This window comes from Cebus imitator, unplaced genomic scaffold (assembly GCF_001604975.1).
Source record: "Cebus imitator isolate Cc_AM_T3 unplaced genomic scaffold, Cebus_imitator-1.0 Scaffold31, whole genome shotgun sequence".
Taxonomy (NCBI): Eukaryota; Metazoa; Chordata; class Mammalia; order Primates; family Cebidae; genus Cebus; species Cebus imitator.
Genome location: NW_016107346.1, coordinates 4,123,318 through 4,148,871, shown reverse-complemented (window position 1 = coordinate 4,148,871; position 25,554 = coordinate 4,123,318). Strand labels below are relative to the sequence as shown.

Below are 25,554 nucleotides of genomic sequence, written 5' to 3'. Positions count from 1 at the left end.
CCTTAGCCTCCCAAAGTGATAGGATTATAGACGTGAGCCACCACACCCGACCAGAAAACACTTTTTAAATGGCACAGAATACATTGCAAAAACAGCCTTCCTTTCCCCTAAAGTTAACATCTTATGGGATCATGGGTCAATCATGAAAACCAGAAAATTAACATTGGCATGATACTCTGACATGAACTGCACACCTTATTTGGGCTAACCTGCTTTCCACTAATGTCCTTTTACTGTTCAAGATTCCAACATAGGATCCCACATTGTATTTTATTGTCATGGTTCCTTAGTCTCCTTTCATCTATAGCGGTCCCACAGTCTTTCCTGTCTTTCATAACGTTGGTACTTTGGAAAAACTCCAGTCAGTTATTTTGTAGAATGTCCCTCAGTTTGGATTGGTAGGATGTTTCCCCATGGTTAGGTTGATGGCATGCATTTTGACAAGAGCACCACACAAGTGATTCTCACCCTTCTCAGTGCATCACATCACGGGTATATGATGTTGCTGGGTCTCATCACTGATGATGTGAGATCACTTGGTTAAGGTGGTTTCTCCACTGAAAGTTATTTTCCCCTCTTAGATAATTGGGACAACTACTTTGAGACTATGCTTATACCCTGCTCTTCCTTAAACTTTTACTTACTGATTTTAACTTCGCCAACGGATCTTTCCTGCAACAGTTATTACTGCCTAGTGGCCAACATTTGACTTTTATTTTCATTTTTATTTTTTTGAGACAGAGTTTCGTTCTTGTTGCCCAGGCTGGAGTGCAGTGGTGCAATCTCAGCTCACTGCAACCTCCACCTTCTGGGTTCAAGCGATTCTCCTGCCTCAGCTTCCTGAGTAGCTGGAACTAGAGGCATGCACCACCACACCTGGCTAATTTTGTATTTGTAGTAGAGACGGGGTTTCGCCATGTTGGTCGGGCTGGTCTCAAACTCCTGACCTCAGGTGATCCGCCCACAATAGTCTCCCAACATTTGACTTTTAAAAGGCCACTTGTCATTCCTGATTTTTCCAGAAGGTGGCAATAGCATTGCCTAAACCAAATTTGTTTTTCTTCCAAGTGGGTGTCCTTTCTCTTTTCTCTCCCTATAAATGGAGCATATAATATCACTTTTTTTTTTTTTTTTTTTTTTTTTTTTTTTTTTTTTTTTTTTTTTTTTTTTTTTTTTTTCTTTTCTTTTTATTTTTTCTTTTTTTGTGAGACAGAGTTTCATTCACCCTGTCCCACAGGCTGGAGTGCAGTGGTACAACCTCAGCCCACTGCAACCTCCACCTCCGGCTTTAAGTGATTCTCCTGCTTCAGCCAACCAAGTAGCTGGGATTACAGGTACTCGCCATCATACTCAGCTAATTTTTGTGTTTTTAGTAGAGACTGGGTTTCCCCATGTTGTCCAGGCTGGTCTCGAACTCCTGACCTCAAGTGATCCACCTGCCTCGGCCTCCAAAAATGCTGGGATTACAGACATGAGTCACTGCACCCGGCCTAATGTGACATTTAATTAGGTTTGTCTCAAAGCTACAAATGAAGACTTTTTAAGAATAATTTTTATAAAGAATTTCTCCCACAATTTTTCATTTCTCTGAAAAGAGATTTACATTCAAGGCCCAAATATTTTTGTTTGCTTTATTTGTTTACAGGAAGAATAAAATGATAAAAGTTGAAGAAGGCTATTTATCTTTTATATTACAGGCTCTGTAAAGGCACCTGCCAAAACAGAAGATCTTATTCAGAGTGTCTTAACAGGTAATTGCCACCCTTTCCCCCATGGAATTAAGCAGCTGAGTATTATACAGTGGAAATATTTAGAGGAGAGGAAATCTTCATTCATATCTGAAAAATAACATTACTAGTATTTCTTCTTCTAAAATTCATATCTGAAAAATAACATTACTAATATTTCTTCTTCTAAAAATCTACAGAGATACACTCTTAGTTTAGTCTATGTGATATGATATAATCACAGAGAAGTAGCCATACTTTGTAGTTAGAACCCTACTGGCATAAACATAATATAGTTTCACAAGATAGCTATTTTACCATCAGAGAATAGTTTCATGTTGGAAATGTATCCCAGTGAACAGGAATGCCTGTCTTCCCAAATTGCCAACAAACTATATTTTAGATATGCAGAATATGGTCCATTTGTGAGCATAAAATACACAGTGAACTATGATACAGTTTGGAATTATTTTATATTTGGTTAATCACATAAGCTAATGGAACTAAAATTGGTACAAGCTTTGTGCAGTACCATTAGCAGTATGTAGTGGAATCTTAAAAATATCTATAATACTTGGCTCAGTATACAACAGAAATGTACACACATGTTCACCAAAAGCAGCACCATTGGTAAGGGCCAAATATGGAAATAACCCAATCTCCATCAGCTGTAGGGTAGGTAAATAAATTGTGATAAATTCCTAGCATAGATCAGGAGGCAGCTGCAGGAATAAGTCAACTACAGTCACACACAACAACATGGATAAAACTCAAGCATAATGTGGAGGGGATAAAAGCCAGACACAAAAGAGCACATTCTGTAGGATTCCATATATATCAACTTCAAAGACAAAACTAATTCATGTTATAGAAACTTAGATTTGAAATATACTTCCTGGGAAGCAGGAATCAAAAAAGGAAGGCTTCTAGGATGCTGGTAGAATTTTTGTTTTGACCTGAGTGATAGATATTGAGGCTTTATTGACTTTGGGAAAATTTGCAAGGCTATACATTTATGATTTATGTACTTGGATGTGTGTATTTGTATTTCATCAAGAAATGCATAAAATATGCATAGAAAAATTACTTGAGGAAAGTATTAAAAGAAAACAAAATGTGGGTTTTTTTGTTTGTTTTTGAAATGGAGTCTCGCTCTGTCACCCAGGCTAAAGAACAGTGGTGCAATCTCGGCTTACTACAACTTTTGCCTCCAAGGTTCAAGCGATTCTCCTGCCTCAGCTTCCCAAGTAGCTGGGACTACAAGCGTGTGCTACCACACCTGGCTAATTTTTGTATTTTTAGTAGAGATGGGGTTTTTACATGTTGGCCAGGCTGGTCTCAAACTCCTGACCTCAGGTGATCCACCCACTTTGGCCACCCAAAGTGTTGGGATTACAGGTGTGAGCCACTGCGCCCAGCCCAACAAAACATGTTTTTAAAAGATTTAGTTTCATGGGGAACAATACCATATTAATGCATAAAACAAGAGACAGAAGCGTTCCCAGAACATGATTTCAATGTTATTTAAAAGCATGTAAATGAATGACCAAAAGGCAATGGTCTGTACTGATACACTAGCTGTGATTATCTATTGGTGGCTTATTTATTAATGATATTTGTGTCTTTATATAAGTGGACATTACCTTTATACTTAAGAACATATTCTAAGGAACAGCCTCTCATCTACAGACTTTTTAAATATAATGATTTATGTGGATTTCTTTCTAATCACAGGTTAGAACATCTAGAGCTTTATTTCCAAATTGCCTATAGCTGATATACTGTAAACCACTTTTAAAGAAACAGAATTGAATCTACTACCAAGAATGAAGCAATTCCTAGGGATTATAAATTCTTAATGTAATAACTTAATATGCAACCATAATGAGTCAATTTGGGCCTGAGGGAAACCATTAAATAAGTGTACCTGGTTTTCTCCATAGCCTCATTCTCAAAAGAAATCCAATGTCAGGAGAACAGACACAGTATAAGAAACAAAACATATTTCTATTGCTTAAAGACATTAACATTTAAGAACATAAATTATTCTAGTTTCGATGTTTATTCGCTAGACATCTTATTTTCTATTCAGGTCTCTTGTTATTCATAGCATATATTGTTTCCGAATCTCTTGATAGTTTTAAATATTTATGGTAACATTTTTTGTTCCCAGAAGCAGGATATTCAATTCAAAGCATGGAAACATATGAACTATGACTTGATCTAGGTCCAAATAAATGATAATTCACTGAAGTTACAATACCAACAGTTGTAAGGCATTCCATGTCACATATTGCTAAAAAAGAAAATCACTGACCAACTGTAATACCCTACCAACCATAAGATGCATCTTGATTTCAGAAATATTAACATATTTATAAGATACATATTCTAGAATTTATTGAATGTATCAGTAAAATACATTTTTTTTTTGAACGAAGTCTCACTCTGTCACCCAGGCTGAAGTGCAATGGTATGATCTCGGCTTACTGCAATTTCCACCTCCCAGGTTCAAGTGATTCTTCTGCCTGAGCCTCCCAAGTAGCTGGGACTATAGGTGCCCACCACCACACCCAGCTAATTTTTTATGTATTTATTTATTTTTTTAAATAGAGTCTCACTCTTTCACCCAGGCTGGAGGGCAATGGCACATTATCGGCTCACTGCAATTTCCGCTTTCCAGGTTCAAGTAATTCTCCTGCCTCAGCCTCCTGAGTAGCTGGGATTATAGGCATGTGCCACCACGCCCAGCTAATTTTTGTGTTTTTGGTAAAGATAGGGCTTCTTCATGTTGGCCAGGCTTGTCTCAAAATCCTGAACTCAGGTGATCCACCCACCTCAGCCTCCCAAAGTGCTGGGATTACAGGCATGAGCCATCTTGCCTGGCCTTAATTTTGTGTTTTTAGTAGAGGTGGAGTTTCACCATGTTGGTCAGGCTGGTCTTAAACTCCTAACCTCAGGTGATCCACCCACCTCAGCCTCCCAAAGTGCTGGGATTATAGGCATGAGCCACTACACCTGTCCCAGAATGTTTTAAGGTCAGGCTCTGTCACATTAAAAGCTTTCTCAGCATGGGATAAAAAAAAAAAAAAAATCAGCCAGTCACGGTGGCTTACGCCTGTAATCCCAGCACTTTGGGAAGCCAAGGAAGCCAGATCACTTGAGACCAGGAGTTTGAGATCAGGCTGGCCAACATGGCGTAACCCCATCTCTACAAAAAATACAAAATAATCAGTGTTGGCACGTGCTTCTAATCCCAGCTACTCAGGAGGCTGAAACATGGAATCACTTGAACCCGGGAGGTGGAGGTTGCAGTGAGCTAAGATCACGCCACTGCACTCCAGCCTGGGCAACAGAGTAAGATTCTGTTTCAGAAAGGGAAATAATAATAATAATAATAATATAGTAATGTGGGCTGCTAGGAAGCCTCTGATGACTGTGCAAATTATATTAGATCTTCTGTTGAGACACTTTACTGCGATATACTGTAATAAATGTACAAACCTGAGATGTTTATACTGTAAATGGTACCCTTTAGAAATGGTGCTGTAGAACCTGCAGTTATTTGCTAAACCCCCACAGTCACAGTGCCAGAAACTGGGTTAAATACTTTCCGTGAGTTCTTTTATTTCATCATCTTAACAACCCTATAAAGTTGTAGAAGTATTATAATCCTTATAGCAATGCTGTTGGTGCCCTGCCCAGATTCCTTGTGCAGCTGGTGCGACCGTCTCCTGGCTGTGGTAAGCGTTGGCTGCTAACAGCTCATTATTTCCCCTTCTCTGCAAAATTGCCCTCAACCAAAAGGAAGCCCCCTCTCCAGACGGTTATGCCTCCCTGCTCTGACTGTCCCAAATATGTGAGAAGCTCACCTTCTTCCCTCAAGGTGAGACCAGCTCAGTGGTACAACTCACACTCCAGAGGTTCCCATGGGATCAGGCAGAGGCCAGACTCCATTATTCTGAGCCCACACCCTTGGTTAGCTCCTTCCCCAGCCCCGTATGCTTCCCTAGCTCCCCTACTCTGAGAGTCCCTCAGTAAAGCATGTGCACCTGAATCCCCATCTTGCACCCTGTTTCTAGGGAACCCAAACTATACACACACACACACACACACACACACACACACACACACACACACACATATATACATATATATGTATATATATATATATATTCAAATGAACCAACTGGGTCTCCGAGAAGTTTAGGAACACAGTTGCAAAGTTAGCAGGTGATAGAGCCAGACTAGAACCCAGATATATCTGACATCAAAACTTTGCTCTTAAACTCCAGCGAGGCAAGATAAAACATTTCTTCCAAGAAGGCGGCTGCTCCTCTTTCTATCTGGACTTTCAGTCTTCCCATTCCCTTAGCTTTCATATTCATTTGTTGCAGAAGTGGAAGCACAGACCATCGAAGAGCTAAAGCAACAGAAATCGTTTGTGAAACTTCAAAAGAAGCACTACAAAGAAATGAAAGACCTGGTTAAGAGGCACCACAAGAAAACCACTGACCTCATCAAAGAACACACTACGAAGTATAATGAGATTCAGAATGACTACTTGAGAAGGAGAGCAGCTTTGGAAAAGTCTGCCAAGAAGGACAGTAAGAAAAAGTAAGTTCAATGAATATTTTTGGTTAGTTTCATAGAATGAAGAGTCGTTAACATGGATTTTTAGTGTTTTAGATCATATTTTTGCACCTGTACCATGACAAGAAAGCCACCTAACCTCCTCCGTTCTCCACAGCTTTTGAGGTACCTTAGCTCAGATTTGCTTGTGGATTGAATGTTTTTATTTGACCAAATTCTGAGGATAAATATGCAGGAAGTCCTCCCTTGAGTCTAGTCTGTGGTCCCAATTCCAATTAGCTAACTTCCTATATTATAACTGCCAATCTCATGGGTATGAGACTTTACCTTGTGTACCTAGAACCTAGTTGGAGAGGCAACTGGTCTTTTTTTGAGACAGAGTCTTGTCCTGTTACCCAGGCTGGAGTGCAGTGACCTCATCTCAGCTCACTGCAACCTCTACCTTCTGGGTTTAAGTGATTATCATGCCACAGCCTCCCTAGAAGCTGGGATTACAGGCATACACCACCACATCTGGCTGTTTTTTTATTTTTTTATTTTTAGTAGAGATGGGGTTTCACCAGGTTGCCCAACTGGTCTTGAACTCCCGGCCAGGTGATCTGCCTGCCTCAGCCTCCCAAAGTACTGGGATTACAGGCATGAGCCACCACGCCCAGCCACAACTGTTCTTTTAGAAAAGAGAAGCTGGCTGGGCGCGGTGGCTCAAGCCTGTAATTCCAGCACTTTGGGAGGCCGAGGCGGGTGGATCACGAGGTCAAGAGATCGAGACCATCCTGGTCAACATGGTGAAACACTGTCTCTACTAAAAATACAAAACATTAGCCTGGCATGGTGGTGCGTGCCTGTAATCTCAGCTACGTGGAAGGCTGAGGCAGGAGAATTGCCTGAACCCGGGAGGCGGAGGTTGCGGTGAGCCGAGATCGCGCCATTGCACTCCAGCCTGGGTAACAAGAGCGAAACTCCGTCTCAAAAAAAAAAAAAGAAAAGAAAAGAGAAGCTGAGTATCCTTTGCTACCCTGTCTGAAATCCATAAGGCACACAGATGACTTCTATGTTTGGGCCTGGGTTTCCACAGCCCCATGTACCCAGACCTTGATGGTGAGAAGCATCTCTCACACATTCACTCAGTATTTATTGAGTGCCACTGTGTCCTGAAGATGCAGCAATAAGTGTGACCTACCCAATCATCATCTCAAATAGCTAACATGGTAAAGTGGGAAACATGAGCAATAAACAACAGACACACAACATAATCTCAGGTTATGATGAGGACTATCGAGGAAAGAAATAAATAGGACTATGGGATAGAGAATGATTGGAGATGGGAGAGCCCTTCTGACATGTTGATCTGCAATAAGGTGACATGGAAAGAATAAAGCCTGGTCAACTATGCAAAGAACTAAGGAGACTTATTACAGGAAACAGCAAGTGCAAAGGCCCTCAGGCAGGAAAAAATGAACATGTTCTAGGAACTGTAAAGCTGACAAAGTGGGTGAAACATAGTAAATCATGAGAGGAGGGAAACAGGATGGGATCAGAGAAACAGGAGGGAATCCCACTGCTAGGTTCTTTAGAGCTGGAGCAAGTGACAGTTCAAAATGTATCGAATGTGCAATAAGATTCTACTGAAGAATGAAATTTAATAGTCTCAGAGAAATGACTCTAGCTGCTGTGTGGAAGAGGGACCCTCAAACTGTGCATCTCAAATGGATGTGGGTCACGGGGGATCTTGTTAGGTGCAGATTCTGACTCTGCATGTCTGAGTTGGGGCCTGAGCAGCACCAGGTGATGCTGATTCTGCAATTCCATGAGCAATACTCTGAATAGTGAGGATCAAGGGCTCAGAACGGAAGGGGGAGACCAGTTAGGGAACTTTTTCACAAGTCCAGCTGAGTAATGATGGTGGTTTCATTTAGGATGATGGTGGCAGACATGGAAAACGATGGATTCTTGATTTGTTTTAAAAGGAGCATAAGATACGTGGTCAGAGTGCTGGAAGACAGAAGCCTGCTTGTATGAGTCGGCAATTCCCGGGTGTCCTTTAGAGAAGGAAACTCATGCTGTTACGCACACCAAATGTGTTCAGGACACTCTTGTTATCTAGACTAGACCAGTGTATCTCAAATTTCAGTGTGCATATGAATCACTTGCAGAACTTGCTAAACACAGACTCTTGGGCCTTGACCCCAGAGTTTCTGCCTCAGGGACCTCCTTGGGTGGGGACTGAGCTGCTGTGCTTCTAACAAGCTCCAATGGTTTGCTGATGCTGCTGGTCTACCGACTTGCCACAGATTGGCCCTGGTCTAGAATTGTTCAGGAGCATCCTAGACATTGAAGGGTACCTGAAAGGCCTACTTTGGTCTAATCCCTGCCTGCCTTCCCAGGTGCCATCTCCCACCACCTCACATGAAAACCCGTATTTTCTTCTTAGTTCCCAACATGATGAGCTAGGGCAGTTTGGATTCTCCGGGCTCAGGGCCCTTCTTAAACTGCAAGACTCTTGTGTGAACAATGCAGACCCTATCTCTAAACTCCCACAAAGACCTGCTTCCAAATGTGAGAATGCCATGTGGATTTCAGAGTATTACCTGCTGTCAGAACCCCACATGTGGACTGCTCACCATAGCTTATCACGGGACTTTGTGGACACAGGGTCTGGCTGACCACAGGGAGCTTCCTGTTTTGTACCCTATTGAGGTCCTATTCCCAGTCCTGGAATAGCACTCCATTGAGTGTCAACGAAGTACTGGGCATATGTGTCATATCAGTTTCCAAGGGTTGCTATAAAAAGTACAGCAAACTGGATGGCTTAAAATAGTAAAAATGTAGTTTATCACAGTTTTGAAGGCTAGGAATTCAAACTCAAGATATGGGCCAGGTGTGGTGTCTCATACCTGTAATCCCAGCACTTTTGGAGGCTAAGACAGGAGGATCACTTGAGAACGGGAGTTTGAGACCAGCCTGGGCAACATGGTGAAACCCCATATCTACTAAACATACAAAAATTAGCCGGGCATGGTGGCACACACCTGTAATCTTAGGTACTTGGGAGGATTGCTTGAACCAAGAGATGGAGGTTGCAGTGAGCTGAGATGGTGCCACTGCACTCTAGCCTGGGCAACAGAGAGAGACTCTGTCTCAAGACAAAACAAAACCAAAAAACAAAATCAAGGCGTCAGTGGACTATGCTCTCTCCGAAAAGCCTAGGGGATGAATCTTTTGTCTCTTCTAACCTCTGGGGGTTGCTGGCCATCTTTGGCATTCCTTTGTTGATAGACACATCACTCTAGTCTCTGAGTCCATTATTACATGAATTCTCCCTGTGTATGTGTCTTGGTCCAAATTTCCCTCTTCTAATGACAGACACTAATCATAAGATTCAGGTCCATCCTAATCTGCTATGACCTCATTCTATTACATTTGCAACAACCCTCTTTCCAAATTAGATCACAGGCTGAGGTTCTGGGCAGAACCTGAAGTTTACAGGGATGTTATTTAACCCAGTACATGTGCTAAGCATTTGCATATACTATTTCCCACAGCAGCACTGTGAAGTAGGTACAGACATCACCCACATATGACAAGAGAGGACCTAAAACCCAGTGAGGCCAAGTAACCTGGCCCGGGGCACACAAAACACACAAGGCTGTAGTGACAGTGAAGTCATGGCACAGTTCCCCCTGAGATGCTTCTTGTATCCTATCACATTGTAGATTTGGAATCTGCATCTCTATAGACCTGTGACTGCTTCTGGTCCCTATACTTGCAATCATTTATCTCTGTACAACAAACATCTTTGAGTATCTCTGCCCAACAAATGGATATATAAAATAACAATGCCCAAATAAATTTGCTCATTAACTATTTCAAATGTTATGAGATTACTCTTCAAAATTTAGATTCCTGGAATTTCTTTGAACATCCTTTGCAGGTATATAGTATGAACTTGTTGACAATAAATAATGTTTTGCAACATGGAATTCTCTAATTAACAGTGTTTATGTTTACATTAAAATATTTTATTCAAAGTTTAATAATTAGGGAAATGGAAGCAAATGCAGTTACTTTAAATTTTGTCGTTATCCCTTTAGGGCACAGACAGTTCTTGTCTGAGATCTCAGTGCTTATTTAGCTATCAAGAATATTTTAATTTTGAATTTTAGTTATTTAGTGAGCACTAACAGAGCATTGTATAAGACATTGTTCTTAAGTCTCTATAAACATCAGCTCATAACGTTTGTGGTATTTAAAAAAAAGTGTATCATTTAGAAGATTTATAACTTTCAAAGCAAAAGTATCTCTTAGTTCTATTTCAATGTAGATATAGCATTTCAATGAATTGTAGTATTAAGAGAAGAAAAGCCTTTTAAGTTTAAATTATTACTCCTGTTCATTTTCTGTACTATAGCAGATAAATTACTCTTATCAGATAGCCCATTTTTCATATATTAGCTAACCAGCAGACAATGTATTGCCAAAGATAATCCACTGATCTTCCCAGCTCTAGGAAGTCTTATGCAGAATTAATTGTACATTTACTCAAAACTTTTTTAGAATCATTGTCATGAGCTTTCTCAAGTAAAGCTTATCTCAAAAGCTTGACTGATAATAATTGCCACTGATGAATAAAATTGCATTCTTTAACTGAAAACTTTGTAAATCACCCTGAAACTATGTAAGCATGTAAGTGACCTGTCAATGAGCAAAGTATAAGACAAACTATTGCATTCTTCCTTTACTGAATAATCTTCTTTTGATGCCAAGTCATAGAGAGAGATAAGATGCATTTTTTTAGATTTATATTGTGACATATGATTTACCACATGCTTAAATTGAAACCACTATCAAAACCTAATACTTGGGCTTTAAAAAGTAACAAAATCATCGTCTGGAGGCTGGAGCAGCCCTAATGGCCGTCTAGGTTATATTTGTCACTTGTTTGAGGAGGAAGCTGCAAGTTAAAGGTATTACCATTTACCTGTAGTTACATAGCCACTTCAGGCAAAGCTTTTCCCAAAACTTCTCCTGAATTTCTACTTTAGTTATATGTACCGTGAATCCCCAAATCTGAGACAGTTAATTTAGGAAGTTTATTTAGAAGGTTTATTTTTCCAAGGTTCAGAACATGCACCTGTGACACAGCCTCAGGAGGTCCAGACGACGTGTGCCCAAGGTGGTCAGAGCACAATGTATAAAACATTCTAGAGAAACATAAGGCATCCCTCAACATATGCAAGAGGAACACTGGTTCTGTCTGGAAAGGCGAGACAACTCCAAGAAAAGGCAGGAAGACTTGAAGCCAGGAAGGGGTTTTCAGGTCATAGGAAGATAAGAGACAAATGGTTGCATTCTTTTGAGTTTCTAATTAGCTTCTCCAAAGAGCAGAGGCATGACTTGGAATAGAACAGGAGGCAGGTTGGCCCTAAGCCATTTTCAGATTGACTTTTCCCTTTAGCTTAGTGATTTGGAGGCCCCAAGATTTATTTTTCTTTCACAGTACGTATTTGTTTATTCACTTTTGTATTTACTTGTAAGTCATATCCTGCAAACTTCCAATAGAATATTGAAGTAACGTCGTAGAAGACTTGTATGTAAAAATTCCATGAAACTAGAAAGAGAAACAGCACATGTGCATAGGCTGAGCTTTGTACAAGTTATCTAGGCCTGCTGCCCAATACGGAGCCACCTTGAACTGTTGTTTGTGAGATACGTTATAACTGTAAAATACATACCAGATATCTAAGACTTCACTTTTAAAAAAGAATGTAAAATAGCTAAAATCTATCTGTTGATTTTATTTTAATTGCATGTTGAAATCATATTTTGGATGTGTTAAATAAGATATTAAAATTAATTTCACTCATTTCTTTTTACTTTTTGAAGTGACTACTAAAAGTTTGAACTGACACATATGAAAGAAATCACATATGTGGTTCTCATTCTATTTCCACAGGACAGCACCAACCATTTAATGTCATTTCTGTCCTTGAACACTGAATTTGGTTCTTAGCTTCTGAGAAAAGGACATACGGGTTTGATAATTCTCCTTATCTGATTAAAGGAAACTTGCCGACTCTTCCAAGAGAGACAAGCATTTTCCTAGTATTAGACTGCCAAAGATTTAATTTCATGGATCTTGTACAAGCAGCAGAGGGGATAATGCCTTCAACTTTGTTTTTATAGAAGATGCAGAGACGTTGTTCACTTGGTTTTTTTCTTGTATTGTCCCTCAAAACAAAACAAAACCAAAAAAATCCCTTAGCATGTAGTATCTAAAGATATGTCAGGAGGAGCTTTTCTTCAAGTGGCAAAGCCAGTGGGTCTGAATATGTCTGTCTGTCTTCCATCTCCCTTGATATGCAATAAAATCCGGAAAACACCTCAGAAAAATGAATAGATGGGCATTACATCCATTGAGTTACTTTTCCCTCTCTCCCTCCCTCCCTTCCTCCCTTCCTTCCTTCCGTCCTTCCTTTTGACAGGGTCTTGCTCTTTTACTCAGGCTGGAGTGCAGTGGCATGATCACAGCTCACTGCAGTCTTGACCTTCTGGGCTCAGTCAGTCCTCCTGCCTCAGCCTCCCAGATGCATGCCACTATGTCCAGCTAATTTGTTTTTAGAGATGGGGTCTCACTATGTTGCCCAGGCTGATGTCGAACTCCTGGGCTCAAGAGACCTGCCTACCTCAGCCTCCCAAAGTGTTGGGATTACAGGCGTCAGCCACCACCATGCCTGTTCTCTTTCCCTGTTTCCTACAGATGATAATACAGACTACAAAATTGGAAGGAATCACACCAATTTCTTACTCAAATATTAATCATCTCCAGTGAGCTTTCTACATAATGTGAAGACAGGTTACTCAAAAATAGTTTTGGTCCAGACATGGCATGCAGTCATGCTGTGTTGCTCTTAAGAGCACAGGTGTTGCTCTTCTGCCCTGTAATCTTTGACCTTCGGCAAGTTGCACTACTGCTCCCCCGTGCTGTGTCCTTGGCCAATTATCTCCCCCGTTTCCTCAAATGTAAACTGGAGATGGGTAGACCAACTTACTAGATTATGAGTGTGCCTAGCACATGGCAGGTGGTCAGTAATGAGAGCTGCCTTTGCTGGGGTGGTTGGAACTGATTGAAGAAATGCCTTTATGCTCTGGCTACAATGACTTCCTGCCACATAAAATAATTTAAGGTAAATTGTGTCATGCCAAGAGGAAAGGTCTCCTCAACACTGCAGTGAGGAGCCTTGTAGAATGTTCGTCTTCATTTGGCATTACACATAAATATGGAAAAAGAAACTTGAGAGAATTCTGCATCCCTTGTTTGACAAAATCAGATTCTAACACCAGCTTCAACCAACTCCCTTCTCCATGTGATGCCACTGATGCTGGCCCAGTTCAAAGAAAAAGCAACCAGAATTAGGGACAGCTGATTCTAAGAAGGTTTAGCTGGCCCATCGGACTGCAAGTGAAAAATATGGAGGCAGAGTCTGATGTGTTGGATGTCTTAGGTGGTGGTTTAGTCTTCTTTCTGGAGGGGATTCCATATAAATGAAAAGAGCATACCTACTCTTTGTACCCTGTTCCCAACACTCAGTCTTCCCATGGTTTCCTGCAGGTAATAGTACAGAGCAGAAAATTGGAAAGAATCATACCATAAGTTAATGAGCATCGGTTTCATTTATTTTGATATTCATCCTAACCTTCTAAATATCTGTATGATTCTCTAAGAACAATGCAGAGAAAGTCATGCTGCTCAGAGGAAGCATTCTAAATATTTTAGAATGTACTAATGCATCTTTTCCCCCTTGTAAGCATCATATGGGAAGTGCCATTTGGGTAAAGATATCAATGAAGTTAATGAAGCCTCCAAGTCTTATTTTCATTGTGTGTCTTTTCTGTTAAAAATCGTGTTAAGAGGCCAGATGCAGTGGCTCATGCCTGTAATCCTAGCACTTCAGGAGGCCGAGATGGGCAGATCACTTGAGGTCAGGAGTTTGAGACCATGCTGGCCAACAAGATGAAACCCCATCTCTACTAAAAATACAAAAATTAGGCAGGTGTGGTGGCACATGCCTGTAGTTCCAGCTACTAAGGAGGCTGAGGCAGGAGAATCACTCAAACCTGGGAGGTGGAAGTTGCAGTGAGCCAAGATTGCGCCACTGCACTCCGGCTTGGATGACAGAGTACGACTCTATCTCAAAAAAAAGGTGTTAAGAAACAGAACTCAGATGTCAGTCAGGAGGGTTGTCTGTCCATGGCATCTGCATGTGCTCTCCATTTACAATCATCACCCCAGTGCTAAACAGGGCACGTCTTTAGCTTCCTCTAACAAAGTCTACTCAATGCAAGGTCTTCTGAAGTTTTCATATGGGAAAGGTTACTGGGCATGACATTACACTTGTCATATTTTAAAATAATTAAAAAGATTAAAACCTGAAAGTTTTTCATTAGACACTGTTTTTCCCAAAGGGGGACTAATATTCTCACCACTGCCGTGCCTAGGGCCCCCAGACTCTATGCTTTTCTTTCTGCCCCCACCTCTTTCTAGAGCAACACGAATTCCATTCACCCTCTGGAACTAGAGACACTCTTGCTAAGCTTGTCTTGGAGTTTCACCGGCTTCTCCAAGTGGCTTATGAAAATATGTATTTCCAGAGAACTTTCTCTTTTTTTTTTTGTTTTTGTTTTTAGACAGAGTCTTGCTCTATCACCCGGGCTAGAGGGCAGTGGCCCGATCTCAGCTCACTGCAACCTCCACCTCGCAGATTCAAGTGATTCTTCTGCCTCCGCTTCCCAAGTAGCTGGGACTACAGGTGCTTGCCACCATACTCAGCTAATTTTTGCATTTCTTTTATTAGAGAGGGGGTTTCTCCATGTTGGCCAGGCTGGTCTTGAACTCCAGACCTCATGATCCACCCACCTCAGCCTCCCAACATGCTGGGATTACAGGCGTGAGCCACCACGCCCAGCCAAACAGAGAACTTTCTCTAGGAAAAACTCAGGTGAATAACCTTCCCTCCACCTTGTTATGGCCTGCCTGTTTTGTGAGTCAAGCTCTGTGTCTTTGCAGATCAGAACCCAGCAGTCCTGATCATGGTTCATCAACAATTGAGCAAGACCTCGCTGCCCTGGATGCTGAAATGACCCAAAAGTTAATTGACTTGAAGGACAAACAACAGCAGCAGCTGCTTAATCTTCGGCAAGAACAGTATTATAGTGAAAAATACCAGAAGCGAGAACATATTAAACTGGTAAGCCTGAGAAACATGATTTATGTTTGTGCAACTTTGGATACTTTTGGATAACTAAAAGGACGTAAGGGTGGGTGTGACTGGCACCGACTTGAGAGATTGTTTAGGTGACATGGTGTCCACCACACTAATATTTTTATAATCCCCACCATTTTAGCATCTTTACCAAGCTCCTCTGTCGTCTGCCAATAAGGCTATATTTTATTATTTTTATTTTCATTAACTTGTTTTGAGTTTATAACTGCTTTTGGGAATCTTTGAAATCTCACAAGGAAATAGAAAACACTTATGTCTTTAAGAAATTAAGAACGTGTTGCAAACAAATTTTCCCTTTTTTTTTTTTTTTTTTTTTTTTTTTTTTTGGGTAGCACTGGGCATTGCAAGAACTAAAAAAAAATTACACAGTCCACTCTCCTATAGTTAGAAAAGTCAGTACCTAAGTGGCCAACATGGAATGTTGGCTACCCAATTCGTAAGGCTCCCTGTGAAAGGAAGTGCTATCCTCACCATTGATAATCAGTTTTGCTTCCAAAATGTCTTCTCATTAATTAAGACATTCTCTCTATTGTTGTTGATTCCTTGATACATAGTAGGGACACAGTAAATATTTGGTGACAGGTAATTAAGTAAATTTACGAATAAAATACCCTTGAAAACAAGCTTATACCAAAACCAAAGAAATAAGTAAACTTGATAGAAATTAAGGTAGAGTATCCAGAAGAAATGGATTTTAAGAGATATTTGTATAAACTGTCCATTTCTTTGCTGAGGATCTGTGCATATAAGAGAATTCTGAGTTGCTTCAGCTTGTAGGGTTGGAAACCTACAGATGATTTAGCTATCACTGTCTAATGGGTGATTTGGTGTAATGCTGTTGTTCTAGTACTGGTTCCCCAGTGACTGTATGCAATGAGTACATCAAAATTGCATGAATTGCTTATTGAAAATCCAATTCTAACTAGGGCAGTTATTCTCAACTTGAGCATGCATCAGCATCACCTGGAGAGGTTAAAGTGATGTTTAGGGCCTACCTTAAATTTCCAACAGATCTCTTGTAGGGCTGGTGTTTTCCTATTTCTGGTCCCAGGACCAGACTTCAAGAACTCCTGCCCAATACCTAAATGTTAGGCTCATGATTTGCTTTTCAATAAGCTCCACATGATTTCGAGGGGTTGCCTTGCTTGTGAACGACTGAAACAAGATGGAATCAGTAAAAGAATGGCTGGACAGGGATTGGATCCGACACAAGGAGAGATTGCCTTGACAGACCTGAGAAAATCAAAGTAATTTCTAATGGGCAATAATGGCTTTGAGACTCGGCTACAGCCACTGCCATCTGACTTTCTCCAGCAACTCATCCCCGGTACTCCAGGACATAATAATAAAAATTAAAAGAGCAGCCATGTATTAAACAGTCATCATGGGGCTATATTCTGTGCTGAGCCATTTATAGGAACCATCCTATTTAATTCTCACAATAAACATTAGAGTGTGGTACTATTGTCAGCCCCATTTTGCAGATAAAAAATATGTATATAGCAAAATTTACTTTTCCAAGGTTCCACAACTAGAGGGTGGTACAGTTGGGATTTGAACCTTAATCCCTCTAGAGCCCCTTCTTTATAACCATTGTGTATGTGCCTCTGCTAATTCAGATTTCAAGCCAATGTCATCATAATGAAGGGAGTTGCTCTGGTGTTCTGCTCACGCAGAGAACACACAGCAAAATTCTTCATTATGATACCTGAAATGTCATACCTGTCTCTCTTTGAACAGCTTTATTTCGCTTAAACACAATTCACTCATTTTAACATGTATAGTTCAGTGGTTTTTGTATATTCATAGATATGTACAACACCACCAGGATCAATTTCAGAACATTTTCATCACCTTAAAAAGAAATCCTAATGAATTACAATTCATCCATTCATTCATTCCTTGAACAAATGGTTATTAGACACCTGCTTGTTAAATAAACAGTAGTAAATAAAAATAACAATCCTAGGCTTTATGGAGCTTACATTGTAAAAGGAAGAGTCAGACCATAAACAAAATAAATTGGCAAAATATGTAGTATGTTAGGTAGTAATAAGGGCTTCGGAGAAAAACAATATTAGAAATGGGATAATAGGGAGGGGTGGTTTGGCGAAGGATGATGAGTATTTTAAATAGAGCAGGCAGGGAAAGGTTTACACAACATCTGAATTAAGAGGTGAAGAACTGACAACAGCCAAAAGGGAGGAAGACTCTTCTAGGCAGGATTGACATGCAAAGACTCCGGGCTGGAAATGGGCCTAAATGTTGGGGGAACAGCAGGGTGGCTCTGCCTAAGGAGGGTTATAGGGCATCAGGTCAGAGAGATGGGACTTTTGGGGTAGGAGACAGACCTTTTGGATCTTTAGGCGTCTGTGTTTTCACTGAGAATCAGGTGGGAACTGTTGGAAGCTTTTGAACAGAGGACTGATGTAATCTGAAGAAAATTCCACAAGGACCACTCTGGGGCTGTGCTTTCCAGTATATTACGGGGAGTGGTGTCCCAGGAAAGAGCAGTCCCAAAGCACAGTTCAGGCCAACAGCAGCCCAAGGGGTTAAGGAGTCCTGGGGTCTCCAGCAGATGACTCAAGTTTACTGACAGGGTGAATGTTGCTTAGAACTCTGAACATCCTGGCCAGGAGCGGTGGCTCATACCTGTAATCCCAGAACTTTGGGAGGCCGAGGTGGGTGGATCACCTGAGGTCAGAAGTTCCTAAAAATACAAAAATTAGCCAGGCACGGTGGTGGGTGCCTGTAATCCCAGCTACTCAGGAGGCTGAGGCATGAACCCAGGAGGCAGAAGTTGAGCCAAGATTGCACCATCACACTCCAGCCTGGGTAACATAGCAAGACTCCATCTCAAAAATAAAGGAAGAAGTCTAGGAATCGCAATATTAGTTCATTTCACACTTCTAATAAAGACATACCTGAGACTGGGCAATTTACAAAAGAAAGAGGTTTAATTGGACTTACAGTTCCACGTGGCTAGGGAAGCCTCACAATTATGGTGGAAGGCAAGGAAGAGCAAGTCGCATCTTACGTGGATGGCAGCAGGTAAAGAAAGAGAGCTTGTGCAGGGAAATATCTCTTTTTAAAACCATTAGCTCTCATGAGACTTATTTACTATCATGAAAACAGCACAGGAAAGATTTACCCTGTGATTCAGTCACCTCCCTCCATGTTTCTCCCACAACACGTGGGAATTCAAGATGAGATTTGGGTGGGGACACAGCCAAACCATATCACCAACAATAATCATCTGGAGTTTCCCAGGGCCCCAATGGGCAAGACCCATTCCCTGAGGAAAGACACATGGCAATTCAGAAGAGAGTGGCAGAGCAAGAGGGAAGCCCAGTACTCAACAGGAGATTCCTGAAAGAGGAATTCAGACTACAGATGAAAACAGAAGCCAAAACTTCCCTAGAAGGCCTCGTGAGGAGATTTGAGCTGCAGAAATAGGGTACAGAAATCACAGGAAAGTTGTGCAAAACCTACACATCCCAGGAGCAATGCCTGAGCATGAGGCACTGTATGGACTCCCACTGATGAGGGTGTGAAAAGCAGCTCAGGAGCTTTTCTCTTGGAGGAGAAGGCTGGTTGGGAATTGAGGAAAACCAGCTGAGCTTGTAGGTGAGAAAATTGTGCTTGAGGAGCTAGGGAGGTGGTAGAAATCTTACTAGAGGCAGCAACTCCACCATATGCCCTTCCAGTCCCCTCTTCCTAAGAAGGAATGTGAGTATACATTGTAAAAGTTTTGAAGACTGTTCAGAGGCATAAATACATGCCCAAGCCAGCCTGGCCCTTTCAGGCCAAGTGTAAGTCACCTACTCCAGTTGCTTACCCCTGCACCACTGTGATTATGGATTTGGGTTTCAGATAAAGCCCTAATGCCTGCTACACATGTCTATACTGGCCTGAATATCTTGGAATTAGAACCACACAATGTTTATTTTATAGCCATTTGGAAGCATTTACAATTTTCACTACCTGCCTTCAGCTGCGACCTGTGTGCCAGAGCTTCCTACCGGCTCCATTTAAAATGACCAAAGATTGTTCTGTCAGGAAATCTTTTGATGGAAAGGCATCCAGAAGTGTTAGTTCTATCTTTGCTTGTGGTTCTAAATAATGAACAGGCCTCCCAGGCTAAATTAGACAAACCGAAGTGTAATTAAAAAAGAAGTAAGCCCCAGGTTAAAAGTAGTTGGGTGATGAGGAAAATTAAGCCGACAGTATTTCATCTCCCCAAATTGCTTTGGGGATTAAGTGCCAACGTGCTTTGGTTAAGGATTATGCATTTCAAATGCCAGCATCCACAATTCAAGAAATATAAAGCATGGCATCCATAAACTCCCTGTCAAAAGTTTATTGAAAGCTTAATATTTGCACAACATTCTGATAAACACTGGAGATGAAAGTGAATAAAACACTGTCACCACACACTCAGGGGATACGTATAATAAACACTTCTAAGAAATGAAATAGTAAAGGCAGAAAAAAATGGATATGAGAGCTCATATTTGCCTAAGTCTATCAATTGATAAGTACCTAGAGGATATTTTTGAGGTAATTGTTCATATCGTCATAGGAGACGTAAAATGCACATCAAGCTCTGTAGACTCTACTTCTGTCCAAAAAAAAAAAAGAAAGAAAAAAAAGAATCTGTGTCCCTAGAGCTCCACCTCTAAATAACTCTACAGTCTGGGTACTCAAAGTGTGGGCCGTTAATCACCTAGGAGTGTGTTAGACATGCAGAGTCTCAGGCCCCAATACAGACCTGCTAAATCATGATTTGCATTTTAATAGGATTCCCAGGTGACTTGTTATATAGTCAAGTTAAAGAAGCACCATTTTAGAGTGTATCTTTGCTCCAAATGCATTTTAGAGTAAGCCTAAAATTTATTTTACTTGAAATGAGAAATACAGTGAGGTCTTTACAGGCTGGTCGTCAAGTTGAGTGTATTATCTACTGATGACAAAGTCATAGTTCCTGTGGAAATCACTCCTGTGGTCCCCTCCCTACATTCACAGTAGAAGGTACTGGTTGATTTAGTTGGAAGTTAGTGAAAATAAAGATGGAAGTTCCTTCCCCTATTCAAATGCTTGTGCTCCATGATATCTCTCCATGAACAGCTTGGGGGGCTGTAAACCCCAGGTAAAGGACTCTGGCTCCAGAGAAGAACTACAGGGTCAGGGAATCTGTTCTAATCCGTTTTTCTGTTTTTCATCAGCTGCCACCAGTTAAACCTGTGTTTTGTCTATACCATTAGGATTAGGTTTTAATTTTAAAAGTGACTTTGGTAAGGATGGAATTCTTAGGGGTTCACCTGAGGGTCCCCAATCACTCTGGGTATTCAGTTCTAGCATCACATTCGACTAAACACCCACAGCCCAGTGAGCAGGGATTTTGTGGTAATGTTAATGAGTTTTTGCTTCTCAGTCGCAGATGTGCTTGACCCTCCATTTGGTTGTCTTTCTTATTCCTCCTTTTTAGTGGCTTCAGAAAGAGATTTCCTCATTTCTTTCACAGTCACCATATGTGTTATCCTCTGCAGAGCCTTGCTTTGCTTTGCGTTGCTTTGCCTCCTGTCCTTTGTCTCCTTTCCTACATCTCCCACAGGTTCTAATCCCATGCATTTACCTCTTTCTTCACACCAACATTAGTGGCTCACATTCTTCTTGCACATCTTCCTGTCTGTCCCACCAGCAATCATTCCAGACCCCCAAACCAACGTTAGTACCATCAAACTGAGTTCAGTACCAAAAAGGTAAAAACTTGTGTTTCAGACCGAAAGTTCTGGACAGATACTGATCAGCTATTAATGCACTGGCCCATTGAGATGTGAATGGTGTTGAGTGGGGGTCTAGGGTCATATCTCCTCATTTCAGGCCACTGCTCCTCCACCGAGCCACTGCATGACCACCTGAATGTCAGTTTTCTCACCTGTTCAGTGAAGATAAAAATATCTCTCACCCCATGGAACTGTAAGGAGGAATAGCAAGATAATGTACATATATTTTTAATGAAAGTCTTTTTCCGTACAATATTGACAATGAAATCTATATGCACTTCAAATATAACCATGTATTAAGTTTTTTATATCCTGCTACAGCTTGAGGGACCTCATTGTCTCTCTCTGAATGATCTACCAGCACCATGTACTCTCCCAGCTATCTGGGAACCACACTTGAATGTTCTCCTTTCTGTGGTTGCCTAGATGAAGTATATGCGCCGGGAGTAATTGCAGTGTCAGGAAGTATTCCTACTATCAATTATGGTAGTGATATCTATCTTCCTCCAATATTCTGACTTTAACATAGGGTCATTTATTTTAAAATAAATGATTCAGCTTTCCCCAAAAGTGTTGTATTTTCTACTAAACAGGAAATGACAAATAAGCAAAAGACTTTACTAGTAAAATAAGAAATAAAATAATTATCAACATTTTTGTCAGTTTTCCTGATTATTACCCTAACGGGGTTCACACACACACACACACACACACACACACACACACACAGATCCAAATCCATATAGTTTTCAGTTTGCTTCTTTTACTTAGCTTTATGTCATGGTTATTTTTCATGTCATGTTTTTAATGCTTTTCATGGCTTCATATTATTTTATTGTATGAATATAGCTGAATTTATTTATCTGGTTCCCTACTTGAGGTGGTGTATTAGTCCATTTTCATGCTGCTGATAAAGACATACCCAAGACTGGGCAATTTACAAAAGAAAGAGGTTTAATTGGACTTACAGTTCCACGTGGCTAGGGAAGCCTCACAATTATGGTGGAAGGCAAGGAAGAGCAAGTCGCATCTTACGTGGATGGCAGCAGGTAAAGAAAGAGAGCTTGTGCAGGGAAACTCCCCCTTATAATTCTGTCAGATCTTGTGAAACTTATTCACTATCTTGAGAACAGCATGCGAAAGACCCACCTCTATAATTCAGTCATCTCCCACCAGGTCCCTCCCACAACACATGGGAATTATGGGAGCTACAAGATGAGATTTGGGTGGGGACACAGAGCCAAACCATATCAGGTGGCAACTCCACATTGAATAGAAGTCTTGGTCAGACTTTCACGTTCATTTTTTCTTTGCAAGGAAAAAAAAATTACAAAGATTATTAAAACATTGAGACTCAAGCAGCTATTTTAATATCATTTCTATGTAGCTATAGACATTTTAAAAATAATAATTTTAAAAGTGTGAAAGGACTGGGCATGGTGGCTCACGCCTGTAATCCCGGCACTTTGGGAGGCCGAGGCGGGTGGATCACGAGGTCAAGAGATCGAGATCATCCCGGTCAACATAGTGAAACCCCATCTCTACTAAAAATACAAAAAATTAGCTGGGCATGGTAGTGCGTGCCTGTAATCCCAGCTACTCAGGAGGTTGAGGCTGAGGCAGAAGAATTGCCTGAACCCAGGAGGCGGAGGTTGCGGTAAGCCGAGGTTGCGCCATTGCACTCCAGCCTGGGTAACAAGAGCGAAACTCCGTCTCAAAAAAAAAAAAGGTGGGGGGGGTGTGAAAGAATATCTCATAGAATAATCAAGATGTTTGCCCTTTTTGTCTAAGACTTTCTCCTTCTGGAAAGAGAAGGGAGCTAGAAGAGATCGTAGCTCTGGGTGGACAGGGCTCTCTCTGCTCACAGAGAAAGGTTGGACCATCAATATTAGCATAGTACTGGCACATAGTAGGTAAATATTATTTGAATGAGTGGTCAGGATGCACTCCCATATAAATATCTTCCATGTTTTTGCTTTTTTGTTATTGTTTGTTTTTTAGAGACCAAGTCTAGCTTTGTTGCCCAGGCTGGAGTGCAGTGGTACAAACATAGCTTACTGCAGCCTCCATCTCCTGGGCTCTAGTGGTCCTCCTACCATAGCCTCCCAAGTAGCTGGAACCACAGGCATGCACCACCATGCCCAGCTAATTTTCTGTATTTTTTAAGAGGCAGGTCTCACTATGTTGCCAAGGTTAGTCTCAAACTTCTGGCTTCAAGTGATCCTCCTGCCTCTACCTTGTTTTTAAATTGTCTGTGATGTGTTTGCTGTGTAGGTTACTTAGTTCAGATGTTTTGTAAATTAATTTCTTGTAGAAGAAAAACAATGTATAGCAAAAATCCAGAGTAGATGCTTTGACTAACGGAAAAGAAGGAGGCATCTTTAGATAAGTGGAAGGGAAAGGAGATGTGTTGCGCCTGAAGTGCCTGAAGTGTGGATATTCTAGACTTGGCTTTTGGCCTGTGTTCCAAAATTATCCTTCTTAGAAGAGACTCCAAACATACCAATTTCTGTCCACATATTTCTTATCCCTTTTGAGTTAGAATCAAATAATTATTCTCTTCCATGGAAACCATTTTCTCGCCCTCATATGACTAAACCAAGTGAAATTTAGCAGAGTTGAGAAGCAGCATGAAGTTTACTCCCCAGAGCCTTTTCTTTAACTCCTTAAAAGGTTTGGAACATTGAGCTGGGAGAGTTATCATGAGTGGCAAACAAACCAGTAGAGGAATTGAGATGTGTCTGTTCCTTTGGGACAGAAAAAAAAAATAAAAAATACCAAAAGTCAAAATTAAATGTTGTTTACTACTATTCAGTTTACCACATACCCTCTTAATTTATGTCCTAGGAAGTTCAAGTGAATCTTTGCTGCCTCTCTACCTTTAATAGTCAGTTTACTTTCAGTGAGTTTTGTGACTAATACGTGATTGAATGGTTCTTTGAGCAGAGCAAGCCTGCCAATAAATACACCAAAAGTTGGTATACCTTACCCTTAGGTTAGTCAAAAAGCATTTCAATTATTATATGAAAAAAATCACTCTTCTGGGTCTTATTTTCATGTCTCATGCGGTAGGAACTCTGAGCCCAAAATACAAAAGTTTATCTTGTATAGAGATTAAGCAGAGAAATTGTTTTATTTCTGTTTTAATTAGTTTGTTTTTATTTTGTCTGGATTCTTTTGATTGCAAGCCACAGAATTCCAGGCTGGACTAACTTAGGCCAGAAGGGTATATACTAGCAAAGTACACAGGGTATATCACACAAGAAAGGGGACTGTCCAAACTCTGCCCCTGCTTTCCTCTGCATATTCATGTTATTCTTTTCCAAAGCTGTAGACAGGCTTCCCCTTGATAGAAAATATAGGTACTGATCCCTTCTGAGTTTTATTTCCCCATTGACATGTAAAATCAATCTTGGGGAAAACCTTGTTTGGGTCCTGCGATGACCAGGCCTGCAACCAGAAGTCAGAGGACAACTTACCCAACTTGGATTGATGCCTCCCCTGGACGAATTACTTTGGACAAGGGAAGAGGGATAAAAAATATAGCAGCTCCCAAGGGAAGCATGTGAGAGAGGCTATTCTCAGAAAGCAGAGGAAGTTCCTCCTGGAGAAGTAGTATTGGATAGAGAAAACTATAGCTGTACCCCAAATCCTCTTTTTGTAGCATAAAATAAGAGATAAATTATTGATGCACATATAAAATCCCATTGCCAATTTAATGTGAGTTGGACAGTAGTAGTGTACTATTTAATATTAACAAAATCACAATGTTAATTATTCCATCTCCTGGAGCTTCAGTAGACAAAGTTTAAATAAATATAGTAAATGCCATGTGGGCAGCATTACAGTAAGAGTGACGGTCTTCTAAAAAATAGCTGAGATCAGACTCAGTGACTCACACCTATAATCCCAGCACTTTGGGAGGCTGAGGCAGGCGGATCACCTGAGGTCAGGAGTTCGAGACCAGCCTGGGCAACATGGTGAAACCCCGTCTCTACTAAAAATACAAAACTTAGCTGGGCATGGTGGCACATGCCTGTAATCCAAGCTAGTCAGGAGGCTAAGGCATGAGAATTGCTTGAACCCAGGAAACAGAGTTTGCAGTGAGCCAAGACTGTACCACTGCACTGCAGCCTGGGCAAAAGAGTGATGATACTCTTTCTCAAA

At 40.9% G+C, this 25,554-nt stretch overlaps 1 protein-coding gene across 2 annotated transcripts in view; it reads left to right on the top strand.

The window, feature by feature from the left end:
- Positions 1 to 25,554, top strand: part of PLCB1 (phospholipase C beta 1) — a 731,248-nt gene that overhangs the window by 602,782 nt on the left and 102,912 nt on the right. For both annotated transcript variants that reach the window (XM_017523921.2, XM_017523922.2), the window contains exons 25-27: positions 1,698 to 1,751; positions 6,125 to 6,344; positions 15,385 to 15,565. In XM_017523921.2, coding sequence (XP_017379410.1) covers positions 1,698 to 1,751; positions 6,125 to 6,344; positions 15,385 to 15,565 — 455 coding nt within the window. The remainder of the gene's footprint in view (positions 1 to 1,697; positions 1,752 to 6,124; positions 6,345 to 15,384; positions 15,566 to 25,554) is intronic.